Source organism: Caretta caretta, chromosome 8 (genome assembly GCF_965140235.1).
Source record: "Caretta caretta isolate rCarCar2 chromosome 8, rCarCar1.hap1, whole genome shotgun sequence".
NCBI lineage: Eukaryota > Metazoa > Chordata > Testudines > Cheloniidae > Caretta > Caretta caretta.
The window spans coordinates 99,094,922-99,109,925 of NC_134213.1; the positions used below are offsets into that span (position 1 = coordinate 99,094,922).

The 15,004-nt window shown below is 43.6% G+C and overlaps 1 protein-coding gene across 2 annotated transcripts in view; it reads left to right on the top strand.

Annotated features, from left to right (window-relative positions):
• Positions 1 to 2,132: 2,132 nt before the first annotated feature.
• TTC39A (tetratricopeptide repeat domain 39A) overlaps positions 2,133 to 15,004 on the top strand; it is a 90,069-nt gene continuing 77,197 nt past the window's right edge. The window contains exon 1 of one of the 2 annotated variants that reach the window (XM_075131857.1): positions 2,133 to 2,209. Coding sequence is in view for 1 of the 2 variants with exons in the window: in XM_075131856.1 (XP_074987957.1) it covers positions 4,455 to 4,489 (35 nt within the window). In the remaining variant the exon portion in view is untranslated. Of the gene's footprint in view, positions 2,210 to 4,417; positions 4,490 to 15,004 lie in introns of those variants that run through there. The other variant, XM_075131856.1, reaches the window with a different exon arrangement.

Sequence of the window (15,004 nt, forward strand, 5' to 3'; positions counted from 1 at the left end):
CAACGGGCTTTGTTGCAAGGATAGGTTACTGGGTTAGTGGTTCTGTTGTGTGGTGTGTGGTTGCTGGTGAGTATTTGCTTCAGGTTGGGGGGCTGTCTGTAAGCATGGACTGGCCTGTCTCCCAAGATGTGTGAGAGTGATGGGTCGTCCTTCAGGATAGGTTGTAGATCCTTGATAATGCATTGGAGAGGTTTTAGTTGGGGGCTGAAGGTGACGGCTAGTGGCGTTCTGTTATTTTCTTTGTTGGGCCTGTCCTGTAGTAGGTGACTTCTGGGTACTCTTCTGGCTCTGTCCATCTGTTTCTTCACTTCCGCAGGTGGGTATTGTAGTTGTAAGAATGCTTGATAGAGATCTTGTAGGTGTTTGTCTCTGTCTGAGGGGTTGGAGAAAATGCGGTTGTATCGCAGAGCTTGGCTGTAGACAATGGATCGTGTGGTGTGGTCTGGATGAAAGCTGGAGGCATGTAGGTAGGCATAGTGGTCAGTAGGTTTCCGGTATAGGGTGGTGTTTATGTGACCATTGTTTATTAGCACCACAGTGTCCAGGAAGTGGATCTCTTGTGTGGACTGGACCAGGCTGAGGTTGACGGTGGGATGGAAATTGTTGAAATCATGGTGGAATTCCTCAAGAGCTTCTTTTCCATGGGTCCAGATGATGAAGATGTCATCAATGTAGCACCAGTGGAGTAGGGGCATTAGGGGATGAGAGCTTGTTTTTCCCCCCCGCTCTCCTGCTGGTAATAGCTCACCTTAAGTGATGACTCTCCTTACAGTGTGTATGGTAACACCCATTGTTTCCTGTTCTCTATGTGTATAAATCTCCCCACTGTATTTTCCACTGAATACATCCGATGAAGTGAGCTGTAGCTCACGAAAGCTTATGCTCAAATAAATTTGTTAGTCTCTGAGGTGCCATAAGTACTCCTTTTCTTTTTGCAAATACAGACTAACACGGCTGTTACTCTGAAACCTGTCTATTATGGGTGTTTTTGAAATGTTTCCATGCAGCTTTCAGGCAGTCCACTCTTGTGACTAATCGATGAGGTGAGCTGTAGCTCACGAAAGCTTGTGCTCAAATAAACTGGTTAGTCTCTAAGGTGCCACTAGTACTCCTTTTCTTTTTATTATTATTATTGTTTTCTATTTTTATAACCTCTTTACTCTCCCTGAGCATGTCACACTCATGATCACCATTCTGGTCAGAAGGCTGGTAGTATGTTGCTACTCTTGTATTATTATTCAAGCATAGAATCTCTATGGATAGCAATTCCATGGTACACTTTAATTAATTTAAGATGACTTTTTTTGACTCTGTTCTCTTTCACATACAGCACCAGTTTTCAAACATGCACCTCATGAACTCTTCCCCCGCCCTAGTTCTTCTACTGCTCTTACCTCCACTTTCTTACTTGTCAAGTAAGAGGGAGAAATAAAATCCAGGGGGGCACTGCTTCCTTGGTGAACAGAACCCTTACTCTTCTGCCCTCTTTAATTTAATGGACCTGACCTTTGAATGTGGAAGGGATCCTGGGGGCGCAGGGAATTAAACAGCACCCGAGCCACACACCCCCATACTACAGACAAAAGACCTAACATCTAGCAAGCAAGTTTAATTCTGCATTATTAATTTGGCAGCAGGCTGCACCTAACTTGCACGGTGCTCGTGAAACCCGCCCTGTGCACCCCTGTGCTGGTACAGTCAGCTGGGCTCCTCCTTCACAATTACCTTCCGGGAGCAGTCATGTCCGCTCTCTGCCCTGGCGGGGTTCCCCTGGGCCAGGCCTGCACCCCGCTTTCTGCGGTGTGGGCGCGCGGCGGGCCAGGGGCCTCAGGGGCGGGAAGGGTTTCCCCTCGACAGCCGCCACGAGCGAGCTGGGCCCTCTTCAGCCCCAGCGATGCGCAGGGGCCGCCGATAACCTGCAGGGGCGGCCCGGCCCAGGGCCGAGCCCGACCTGCGGCCGCCGCCTGCTCTGGCTGGCGCCCACCAGGAGGCGGCTGCTGCCTCAGCCCGAGCCTTGCCCGCTGCCGGAGCACCGCTGGAGTCAGGGCAACCGGCCCCTGCCGCGGACTTCCGAGCCGCCCGGAGACCCGGCAGCCGGAAAGGCGACCCCAGGTCTGCGCCGTGGCAGCGACCCGCTGCCCCGGGGTGCCGGGGGTGCACGGCTGGGCTGGGGCACCTGGAGACGCTGGGCCCACGGGCCTGGCCACAGGTGTGTCACTGGAGTCTTGGCGTTGGGCCTCAGAAGGCAAAGCTGGTCGGGGGGGCGCGGGCAGCTTGCTGGGCTTGTTCTTGTAGCTTGTGTGCAACAGGTAGCTCCATCCACCCACCCCCAATCCATGGAAACACCTCGTGCTGTCTCTGGGGAGAAGGATACTGTGTTGTCCTAAACGTTTTAAAGCGTTTTCAGTCCGGATTTTGAAAACCATTTCTCATGACATGGTGGCTTGAGGGCACCTGCGAGCCATTCCGGTTTTCTCGGGCACTCTTTTGTAAAGGAAACCTGTGCCATATAGTCATTTAATTTTGAAGGTGGGTTATGGTATCTTAAGGTCAGGGGAAATGGAGACGGTGTGTTTGATGGATGAACAATCCTTGCTTATTCCCAGCTGGTGTTGTGTTCTTACATTTTGACATCTAGTTCCTGCTCCCTCAGAGAAGACGGATTTGAGATCAGATGTATTTTCCACTCTTGAGCTGGCCTGAGATGCCATCAGTTTAAATAATAATAAAACTCCATGAGATGAGGAGTCCCTATTTTGGGCTAACAAGGAAATCAAGCTCATGTGATCTTTTAATTGTTTTAACTCAGTTTAAGAACTCTGATGCCTTTTAAGCTGCCTGATCTAATTACTCCAGCAGGGACATGGGAGTCAGATCCTGGGGTTTATTTCCACCTGGCATGCTGATTTTTGTGAACTTTGAGCAAGTTCTTCCCTCTCCCAGTCTGTAAAAGGTGCTATTTCAGTACTAAGTGTTTATCATCTGCTCCTTTTTGTTTTGCTCTAATGAGGTTTTTCTGTGTAGATGAGGGTGACCAGACAGCAAGTGCGAAAAATCGGGACGGGGTGGGGGGTAATAGGAGCCTATATAAGAAAAAGACCCCAAAATCGGGACTGTCCCTATAAAATCGGGACCCCTGGTCACTTTAGCGTAGACCATTCAAATAAAGGACTTACTTAGCCCCTGGTCCTGCAACAGTTAAATGTAAATTTAACTTGACTCAAGTGAATAGTATAATTGAAATCTGTGGTACTACTTACAATGTGTAACTGTTTCCAGGTTCCAGGCCTTATTTTTGAGCTTTTGTTTGAGTAGATTTGTCATACCTTAGTAGTATAACATTGTCTCTTACTGTTGCACAGTTCAATATTTTCTCTCTTTTTTTTTAAAGTAAATTATTAAATTCTAGTGTGTGTGTGTTGGGGGGGTGGTACTTTGGTTAACAAGTGAATCTGTGTTTAAATAATTAGCTAGGATCTGGAATCTTATATGCTCCAGTCTAAAAGTTAGCATATCTTATTTACCTCTGAGAATAGACTCCCCACATAATATGAAGATTCTTGAAATAAACAATTTGTTGTACAATCAAAGTCAATGTAACAAACTTAAAGCTATTGTCCTTTAGCAGACAAGGAAGACATTTACTGATAAAAGATCAGTCTGCGGTACATAGTAGCCTAGAATCTGATGTTTTATAAAGTGGTTTCAGAGTGCATCTACAGACTTGATATATTTTTTTACCTCTTGCCACACATAAGTAACTTGCATTGGGCTTAGTAGGATTTATATGTGCAAACTGAGAGAATAACTTCAATACAAGATTTAAATTGATCTAGAAAAACCATGGCAGAAAGTGTTTCCTGGATTTTAGAGCATAAGTATCTGCCACGGAACTTCCATTAATGTTGGTTAGAGTTGCTGGCAAGGACCAAGAGTGACTGAGTGATTAGCAAATTTACGCTTCCTATAGAACCATTGTGAGGAGCCAAAAACGCTGAGTGTTTTAATGTGTTTATAACAGCCTTGCACAATTGTACTGGCATATTCTCCTGGACAAGAATTTTTGTAACAGGCTACTAAAATGTCATGGAGGTTGTTTTTTTTCTTTTATTCCCCATTTTTAAGGGTAGATGAGTGGATTTTATGCCTGGGCTAATACATTTTCATGATGATTTTGGAAGGCTGTTACATAATGAAGATTGATTAATGTGGTAATGGCTCAATGTGGTTGTGACCACGTTACACAGGCATTTGTTGGAGAGTAAATTTTGGGCACAAGAAGGAATGTTTATTCAGAAGCATCAGGTAATTTTGTTTAAATTTTGGGAGACAAGGAATAATGTGCCAGAAATCACACTGACTCAGCTGCTGACGCTTTCAGTACATCTAGTATACTCAATTCTTGTTTCCTTCCTGTAGCTACTGGACCTGACTTTCATACTCTGATCTAACATATGTTAAGTACCCTGGATACTTGGATTTTCATACTGTAAGTCATTGAAAATTACATAATGTATTATGTCTCAGTTGGGGGCAACTGCACATTTATTCACCCTCTGGGGTCTAGCAAGGACACCCAATTTTAGGGTTTTTTTTGCTCCCCATCTGATACCAGTAGCATGCCAGCAAGAGAAAGATGAAAGGAAGTTCAGGTCCTCTACTTAGCAGGGAAAGGGGACTAATTAGTAATAACAGACAACATAAGAAGGCTGAGGTGTTTAATGCCTAATTTCTTTCAGTTTTCACTGAAAAGGATAATTGTGAGCAGATACTTAACACAATTAATATTAACAACAAGGGGGAAGGCATGCAAACTCACAAAGGGAAAGAACAGGTTAAAGAATATTTAGTTAGATGTATTCAAGTCAGCAGGGCCTGATGAATTTCATCTTAGGGTACTTTAGGAACTAGCTGAAGCAGTCTCAGAAATATTAGCAATTATTTTGAGAACTCATGGAGCACAAGTAAGGTCCCAGAGGACTGCAGAAGTCCAAACATAGTACCTGTCTTTAAAAAAGGGAACAAAGAGGACCCGGGGAACTGTAGACCAGTCAGCCTACCTTTGGTACCTGGAAAGCTTCTGGAACAAATTATTAAACTATCGAATTGTAAGTGCCTAAAGGATAATAGGGTTATAAGTAGGGCCCTACCAAATTCATGGTCCATTTTGGTCAATTTCACGGTCGCAAGATTTAAAAAAAATTAAATGTCATGATTTCAGCTATTTAAATCTGAAACTTGACGGTGTTGTAATTGTAGGTGTCCTGACCAAAAAGGAGTTGTGAGGGGGTCACAAGGTTATTGTTCCGGGGTGGGGAGGTGGTACTGCTACACGTACCTGTGCCCTGCTGCTGGTTGTGGCGGCCGGAGAGCGGCGGCTGGTGGCCGGGATCCCAGCTCTGAAGGCAGAGCGGCCGCCAGCAGGAGTGCACAGGTACGCATGGCATGGTATGGTAGTGCCATCCTTACTTCTGCGCTGCTCCCTGCAGAGCTGGGCCCTCAGTCAGCAGCCGTCACTCTCCAGCCGCCCAGCTTTGAAGGCAGCAGCGCAAAAGTAAGGGTGGCCTGGTGTGGTATTACCACCTTGCTTCTGCTGGCGGAGCGCTGCCTTCAGAGCTGGGCACCCAGCCAAGAGCTGCCGTTCTCTGGCCACCCAGTTCTGAAGGCAGGGCAGAAGTAAGCATGGCAATACTATGACTTCCCTAAAATAACCTTGTGACCCCCCTGCAACTCCCTTTTGGGTCAGGACCCCCCAATTTGAGAAATGCTGGTCTCCCCATGAAATCTGTATAGTATAGGGTAAAAGCACACAAAAGACCAGATTTCATGGTGGGAGACCAGACTTCAGAGTCCATGATGCATTTTTCATGGCCATGAATTTGGTAGGGCCCTAGTTATAAGGAATTGCCAGTATGGATTTCTCAAGAACAAATCGTACCAAACCAACCTATCTTCCTCCTTTGACAGAGTTACTGGCCTTGAGGATAGAAGGGAAACTGTTGTTGTGCTAAATCTAGATTTTAATAAGGTGTCTGACACAGCCCTACGTGACATTCTCCCACGCATGCTCGGGAAATGTGGTCTAGATTCAATTACCATAAGGTGGGTGTACAGCTAGTTAAAAACCCATACTCAAAGAGTAGTTATCAATGGTTCACAGTCAAAGTATCTAGTGAGGTCCTGCAGAGATCTGTCCAGGGTCTGATACTACTCAATATTTTCATTAATGACTTGGATAATGGAGTGGAGAGTGTGCTTATACATTTTCAGATGAAACAATAGGAAGGGTTGCAAGCACTTTGGAGAACAGGATTAGAATTCAAAATAAACTTGACAAATTGGAGAATTGGTCTGAATTCAACAAAATCAAATTCAATAAAGGCAAGTGCAAAGTACTAACTTAGGAAGCAAAAATTAAATGCACAACTACAAAATTGAGAATAATTGGCTAGAGGGTAGTATTCTGAAAAGGATCTGGAGGTTGTAATAGATCGCAAATTGAATGAGTCAACACAGTGATGCAGTTGTGAGAAAGGTTTATGTCATTCTGGGGTGTATTACACAGATAGTAGATGTACTGTCTTACTTGGCACTGGTGAAGCCTTAGCTGGAGTACTGTGTCCAATTCTGGGTTCCACACTTTAGGAAAGATGTGGACAAACTGGAGTGAGTCCACAGGAGAGAAACAAAAATGATAAAAGATTTAGAAAACCTGATTTGTGAGGAAAGGATAAAAACTGGGCATGTTTAATTTTGAGAAAAAAAGACTGAAGAGTAGCCTCATAAGTTTTCAAATATGTTAAGGGTTGTTATAAAGAGGACAGTGTTCTCTATGTCCTTCTGAAGGTAGGACACGAAGTAATAGGCTTACTTTGCAGCAAGGGAGATTTAGTTAAATATTAGGAAAATCTTTCTGACTCTAAGGATATTTAAGCACTGGAATAGATGTCCAAGGGAGGTTGTGGAATCCCTGTCATTTGAGGTTTTTAAGAACAGGTCACATAAACGGCTGTCGGGGATGGTTTAGGTATACTTGGTCCAGCTTCAGCACAGGGGGCTGGACTAGATGACCTCTCAAAGTTCCTTCTAGTCCTGCATTTCTTTGATTCTGTGACTTTAAAAAAACAACAACCCAAAAACAACTGGTTAAAGGCACAAGCAATCATTCAGTGTGTCAGAATATTTTGTATTATTCTTATTTATTTTAGTGCTGTAGAGGTACACAGAACTGTACAGAAACTTATACACAATTAATGTTTTGTTTTCCATTTCCAATACATCTGATCATTGAGCAATTTATTTTGAAACTTATTTGTACAAATTTAATTAAAATGGAATTAAAAACATGCTGCTCAATAGGAAACTACAAGAAAATGCAACTAATTGTCACAAAACACACAAACCCCAAAAGAACAAGTATTAAAAACTAACTCCAATGTAAACCAAATTTTACAAATGCACCTGTAAGAAATGTACCGTATGTATGTTATGATCAACTAATCAATATTTATTCCAATAACCAATTTATTGTTAGAAAACCTCTAATTTCATCCATCTCAGTCCAAGGAGTTTTGCCTACACAAAGATTGCATCTTTCTGGTGAAAAGGGCCATTGTTGGTTTCAATTAAAGGAAGAAGGAGCTGTTAGAACTTGTTAATCATTAGTGCTGAGTAAATGGTTTACAATGAATAATTTACCCAACATATATAGTTTCTTCCTCCTCACAGAATATCCATGAGCAGATTGTAGTTTTCTGGAATGAATTCATTGTATAACAATGCTTGAAGTCGATTTTTTTCTGTGCATTGATCTTCAACAGTTTGCTGCAAGTGTCTGATATCTGAGCTATTGTTATCTTGTGGTTGGTCAGATAATTCACATGGTATTTTCTTTTCCTTGACTGGATGAGCATGCAAGCATTTCTAGTGGGAATAGTCACCCATGTAACATTGCAGTTAGCATTCTGTGAACATTCATGCCAATAAAATCTCAATTGTTCAAACGTTCACAAAAAAGGAACACACAAGTGGCATGAGTATTGCTGAAGCAAAGCTATTTAAAAGTAAGTGAATTTATTATTCTTTCTTTCAAGTGCTTGTCCAAATGTGGCAACAGAATGTAAATAAGTCAGTGGCAGAACCCAGGTCTCGGGGCTTAAAATGCAGTTCCCTATCCACTGAATCACACTGCTACATTTCACTGTTTTATTTATCCAGGAGTCCCATGGACAGCTAGGCCAGAAACCTGGGAAGAATCATTTAGCAGAGTGTTATAATACTGCTTAGATCGTGTGATTTTGTAAATGGATATGCTAAGTTTTAGAATAGCATGCATCTCCTTGAACAGAGGTTCTCAACCTTTGTCTTTCTGAGCCCCCCCCCCCCCCCCCGTTATAAAAACTTCAGGGCCCACCTGTGCCACAACAACTGGTTTTCTGCATATAAAAGCCAGAGCTGGCGTTAGGGGGTAACAAGCAGGGCAATTGTCTGGGGCCCCATGCCACAGGGGCTCCCGCGAAGCTACATTGCTCAGGCTTCAGTTTGAGCCCCAGGTGACAGGGCTCGGGGCCCTGGGCTTCAGTCCAATGTGGTGGGGCTTTGCCTTTCTACCCTGGGCCTCAGCAAGTCTAATGCTAGCTCTGCTTGGCAGCCATCCTGAAACCTGCTCATGGCCTCCCTGGGCGCCCCGGAGCCCTGGTTGAGAACCACAGTCTTAGAACAGCTGGCAAAGGGTTCAAATAGATTATTATCCAACTGCTGACCAAGTTCTTCTAAATCCAAGAAGAACTTTATCACATGTGTGTCTTCAGTAGAGAAGAGGTGAGGAACATGGGAATCAAATCCTTTCATGTTGCCATATTATTATTTATTGTTATAATGTATTGTATTATAATAGCCCCCAGCAGCTCTTGTCATGGACCCAAGAGGCCATTATGCTCATGCTGTATAAAACACAGAACAAAAAGATGTCAAATGTGGGGCATTGCCAGCTTTCTATGTAGAACCAGAAGGGATATTGCTGTCCTGCAGATGTACTAAATGGTCTCCAGATGTTGGTAGGAACCGGATATGTCAAAAATGATTTTGTTTTATATGCATATTCATTCTTGAATTATTTATAAGCTTCTAAATTGGCTGAAAAAGGAAAGAGTAATTTTTAAGAACCATTGTGGAGGCTGATTGTTAATTCTCTCTCCTCTTTGGTGGTCACGAGATGGCTGTTCATATTAGGTTATTTCTGATCTGACTCCACTTTTGGAGTGTTTGTAAAATAGAGAAGAAACTCTTCCCAAATGATTGAAAGTCATTATGCATTGAGGAAATCAAAAACTAGTCTCTGATTCATACTGTGTTTATGGCACTACAGTATTACTCAAAGCAGTGAGCCATTAAAAAAAAATCTTTAAATGGAAGAGATGTGCCCTGATATCCCCTATATTGTCTGTGATTGCCCAGGGTTATTGTGCTAGAGGCCAGTATTATTGGCAGTGATGGCCATATATATGGCAGTATTTCTGAGAATTACATGGTGGAGGGGGATCCGTAGTATCACTGATCGCACATACAGTCTTTAGTGGCTTGGGCATCAAAACAAATTGCAACAGTTCTGTTTTGCAGTGGAGATGTTACAGTCTATTCATTTTTGCTTAGTCAAATTCTTAAAGGAAACCTGCATCCTTTGGTGGGGTTCACTTTGCTTTGGAGAGAAGCATTTCTCACCATAGATGAACTGTAAAATACAATTGGAAATAAGTGTTCTTTTAAAATTGCATTGGTCATTTCTGAGCCTCCTGCTAGCTGTGGCCCACTGCTAAATCTCTACAGCAGAAGGAGAAACCAAGATTGCAACAGTATAATGTTCAGGGCTCAGTAATCGGGTAAGTAGGTCACTTTCTGGCAGCACTAGTGAAGGGAATTTATCAAGCGTATTAACTGCTGAGGAAATCAGGTTAAGAGCTACAGTTTTTTCCCCCAAACAATGGTAAGACGTGTGCTAGCTCAGGCTAGTCCATTCTCCCAGTGCACATGAGAGTTATATGCCACTTTTAATTGTACTTCGCTTACACAGTATAGGCATTCTCCTGGGACAATTGAAACTACATGTGCTACATTAACAGAGGGGAAACTTAGTTTAAGGAGAAGAAAGGCCCTAAACAATATGCAGACCAACCCATTGGAAAACCAAAACCCAACAGTTGGTAGTATAAGCCATGTTTTAACTACTCTACCAAATAAGCTCTCCCATTGACATAGCACTGTCTACAGTGGGGGTTAGGTTGGTATAGCTCACTCAGGGATGTGGATTTTTCACATCTGTGACATACTGATGTAAGTTTGTAGTGTAGACCTGGACTAAATTTAGGTAACAAAGGGAGGTTGAAGCTGTATTGCCTGGTGCTGGAGAAACTGTGACAAGATTGTTCTGATGGGTTTCCCACTTGTGAATAATTGATCACTACTCTGAGTCTTTTGCCTTAATACATATTTGTTAGACTCATCTGCTGAGTAAGTGAACCTGAGTCCAACAGTGTGGAGAGGCTGCAGTCAGGATTGGGGCCCCATTGTGCTGGTGCCCTACATAGGAAGAGAGGGTCCCTCCCAAAGCGTTATTGAAAGGATTAGTGTTAGGGTATAATTTCAGTATCCTCTTATTCAGGATTTCCTAGCCCAAATATCCAGCCCAACCAACTGGGTTGTGTACTTGGGAGTTTCTTTGGGGGTAAATAATCCCTCTCCCAGCGCTGTGTTTTGTTGTTGGTGTATATGCCTTGCGCTGTGTGCGCAAATGGCCAAGACCTCTGTTTAACATCTTACTCAGAAGATTTCATCTCCAGTAACTTAGTGCCCCTGAGCAACATCCCAGGGCATTGATTTCAATCCTGACTTGGAGAAAGGAGCACCACCTACTGAAACACCTGTATTCCCTGGGGCTGGGGGGCGGGGGGGATGTCTCCCATCCAAGTGCCAACTTAACCCAACCTTGCTTAGTTTGAGATCAGACTAGATCGGGAGCTGCAGAATCTCTGGGTAAACCTCATCTGACTGTTTGTCTTGTAATACATTTTCCCCAGTTAAGCTATTCAGGCCTCAGACCTAAATAGACTTCTGCGAATACTGTGGATTTATAGTGAATCTTGATGCAGCTGTCTAAAATATAAAGCACTTACCCCTACATATATAAGGGCTGAAATGATGGAGAGAGTATTTTTATATGTTAGTATCTAAACTAATTTAGCCTGTTTTTATTTAATTGTTTTAATACTTCTGCATGTTTTGGAGGTAACATTGAAGGGACCACTGTAAAGACTAGGAGGCCCAGATTAGACCTACCCTTTTGTCTGCTTGCAGAGGCAGAAGGTATAATATAATTCTTGGGGTTAAATCCTGGCTGTTGAAATCAGTGGGGTGAGGATTTCCCCTTCTGTGTTTAACTTTTTCAAAATACAAGCATCAAGACTTTTTTTTCTTGCGGGGGGAGAGAAGACCAGTGCCCCAGGATGGAACTGTAATTTTGCAATAACAGATAAGTATGTGTGCAGCATAGCACTCAGTAGCAACCTTACAATAATGAATCAGTCTGTACCATACACACAGTGGCATGAAAAAATCTGTAAAGAAACAGATTTAAATTTCCCTTTTCCAAAAGAGAATAATTTTTAATCATGAAAAGGACCTTGATTCTGTGTTTATTTTACCATTTACCTGCTGCTCACAAACCGGGTAGAATTAGTGGGGGAAGCAAAAGTGGACGGGAATCTGGGAGGCAGTGACCATGAGTTGGTTGAGTTCAGGATCCTGATGCAGGGAAGAAAGGTAAGCAGCAGGATACGGACCCTGGACTTCAGGAAAGCAGACTTCGACTCCCTCAGGGAACGGATGGCCAGGATCCCCTGGGGGACTAACTTGAAGGGGAAAGGAGTCCAGGAGAGCTGGCTGTATTTCAAGGAATCCCTGTTGAGGTTACAGGGACAAACCATCCCAATGAGTCGAAAGAATAGTAAATATGGCAGGCGACCAGCTTGGCTTAATGGTGAAATCCTAGCGGATCTTAAACATAAAAAAGAAGCTTACAAGAAGTGGAAGGTTGGACATATGACCAGGGAAGAGTATAAAAATATTGCTTGGGCATGTAGGAATGAAATCAGGAGGGCCAAATCGCACCTGGAGCTGCAGCTAGCGAGAGATGTCAAGAGTAACAAGAAGGGTTTTTTCAGGTATGTTGGCAACAAGAAGAAAGCCAAGGAAAGTGTGGGCCCCTTACTGAATGAGGGAGGCAACCTAGTGACAGAGGATGTGGAAAAAGCTAATGTACTCAATGCTTTTTTTGCTTCTGTTTTCACTAACAAGGTCAGCTCCCAGACTGCTGCGCTGGGCATCACAAAATGGGGAAGAGATGGCCAGCCCTCTGTGGAGAAAGACGTGGTTAGGGACTATTTAGAAAAGCTGGACGTGCACAAGTCCATGGGGCCGGACGAGTTGCATCCGAGAGTGCTGAAGGAATTGGCGGCTGTGATTGCAGAGCCATTGGCCATTATCTTTGAAAACTCGTGGCGAACCGGGGAAGTCCCGGATGACTGGAAAAAGGCTAATGTAGTGCCAATCTTTAAAAAAGGGAAGAAGGAGGATCCTGGGAACTACAGGCCAGTCAGCCTCACCTCAGTCCCTGGAAAAATCATGGAGCAGGTCCTCAAAGAATCAATCCTGAAGCACTTGCATGAGAGGAAAGTGATCAGGAACAGCCAGCATGGATTCACCAAGGGAAGGTCATGCCTGACTAATCTAATCGCCTTTTATGATGAGATTACTGGTTCTGTGGATGAAGGGAAAGCAGTGGATGTATTGTTTCTTGACTTTAGCAAAGCTTTTGACACGGTCTCCCACAGTATTCTTGTCAGCAAGTTAAGGAAGTATGGGCTGGATGAATGCACTATAAGGTGGGTAGAAAGCTGGCTAGATTGTCGGGCTCAACAGGTAGTGATCAATGGCTCCATGTCTAGTTGGCAGCCGGTGTCAAGTGGAGTGTCCTAGGGGTCGGTCCTGGGGCCGGTTTTGTTCAATATCTTCATAAATGAACTGGAGGATGGTGTAGATTGCACTCTCAGCAAATTTGCGGATGATACTAAACTGGGAGGAGTGGTAGATACGCTGGAGGGGAGGGACAGGATACAGAGGGACCTAGACAAATTGGAGGATTGGGCCAAAAGAAATCTGATGAGGTTCAATAAGGATAAGTGCAGGGTCCTGCACTTAGGACGGAAGAACCCAATGCACAGCTACAGACTAGGGATCGAATGGCTAGGCAGCAGTTCTGCGGAAAAGGACCTAGGGGTGACAGTGGACGAGAAGCTGGATATGAGTCAGCAGTGTGCCCTTGTTGCCAAGAAGGCCAATGGCATTTTGGGATGTATAAGTAGGGGCATAGCGAGCAGATCGAGGGACGTGATCGTTCCCCTCTATTCGACATTGGTGAGGCCTCATCTGGAGTACTGTGTCCAGTTTTGGGCCCCACACTTCAAGAAGGATGTGGATAAATTGGAGAGAGTCCAGCGAAGGGCAACAAAAATGATTAGGGGTCTAGAACACATGACTTATGAGGAGAGGCTGAGGGAGCTGGGATTGTTTAGCCTGCAGAAGAGAAGAATGAGGGGGGATTTGATAGCTGCTTTCAACTACCTGAAAGGGGGTTCCAAAGAGGATGGCTCTAGACTGTTCTCAATGGTAGCAGATGCCAGAATGAGGAGTAATGGTCTCAAGTTGCAGTGGGGGAGGTTTAGATTGGATATTAGGAAAAACTTTTTCACTAAGAGGGTGGTGAAACACTGGAATGCGTTACCTAGGGAGGTGGTAGAATCTCCTTCCTTAGAAGTTTTTAAGGTCAGGCTTGACAAAGCCCTGGCTGGGATGATTTAACTGGGAATAGGTCCTGCTTTGAGCAGGGGGTTGGACTAGATGACCTTCAGGGTTCCCTTCCAACCCGGATATTCTATGATTCTATGATTTAAAAATATATCGGCGGACTAATAATTAAACTATTTTCTATGTTGCACCTATGGACAGTACTGCTGTAGGCACTCAGAGGTTGATATTTAAGCAAAAAGAGCCCAATCAAACCATGTGCTGAGCACTTCTGCAGAGGTGCTGAATATTCTCAATTCCCACTGAAGTCAATAGGAATAGAGGGTGCTCAGTACATCACAGGGTGTGTTATAATTATTTTTGTAAAGCACACCTGCAAAGGTCCCCAAGCCAGAGTATGATGATTTCATGAATAAGTAATAAAAACCACAAATGAAAACAATATAATTCAGAGTAACAGCCGTGTTAGTCTGTATTCGCAAAAAGAAAAGGAGTACTTGTGGCACCTTAGAGACTAACCAATTTATTTGAGCATGAGCTTTCGTGAGCTACAGCTCACTTGAAGTGAGCTGTAGCTCACGAAAGCTCATGCTCAAATAAATTGGTTAGTCTCTAAGGTGCCACAAGTACTCCTTTTCTTTTAACAATATAATTGTCCTTCTAAAACCTGCAAACAAATAGAGCAAACTAGAAAGGGGATTCTAGGAAAGATGGACAGGAGAAGGTCCTAAATATGGAGGTACTGGTGGTTTTAACTAAAACAAAACCAACCTTAAAAAAGGGTTATGATGTTTGGAAGGGAGGGGTTGAGACAGCTGTATAGAGAGCAAATTGCACCCTCTAGGGGCTAGCTCAGTGAAGGCTGTGATAGTGGAATTCGTAAAAGGCAGGTGGTTTTAAAGCACAGATACTTGCCAAGTCAAGGCTTGAGGAAGACATGTCAGAAACAGCAAGAGCCTCCACCATATAAGACCAACAAAGTCAACTTAAAATCAGTTGGAAACTTTATAGGAAGCCAGTTAAAAGGATGCATAATCTTGTCTCAGCTCAAACCAGTGAGCAAAGGTGCCACTTCATTCTAAAGAAGCTGCATATAGTAGCTAAGCTCTGCAGGGAGGAATTAAAATAATTGTGCCACACTCTTGAC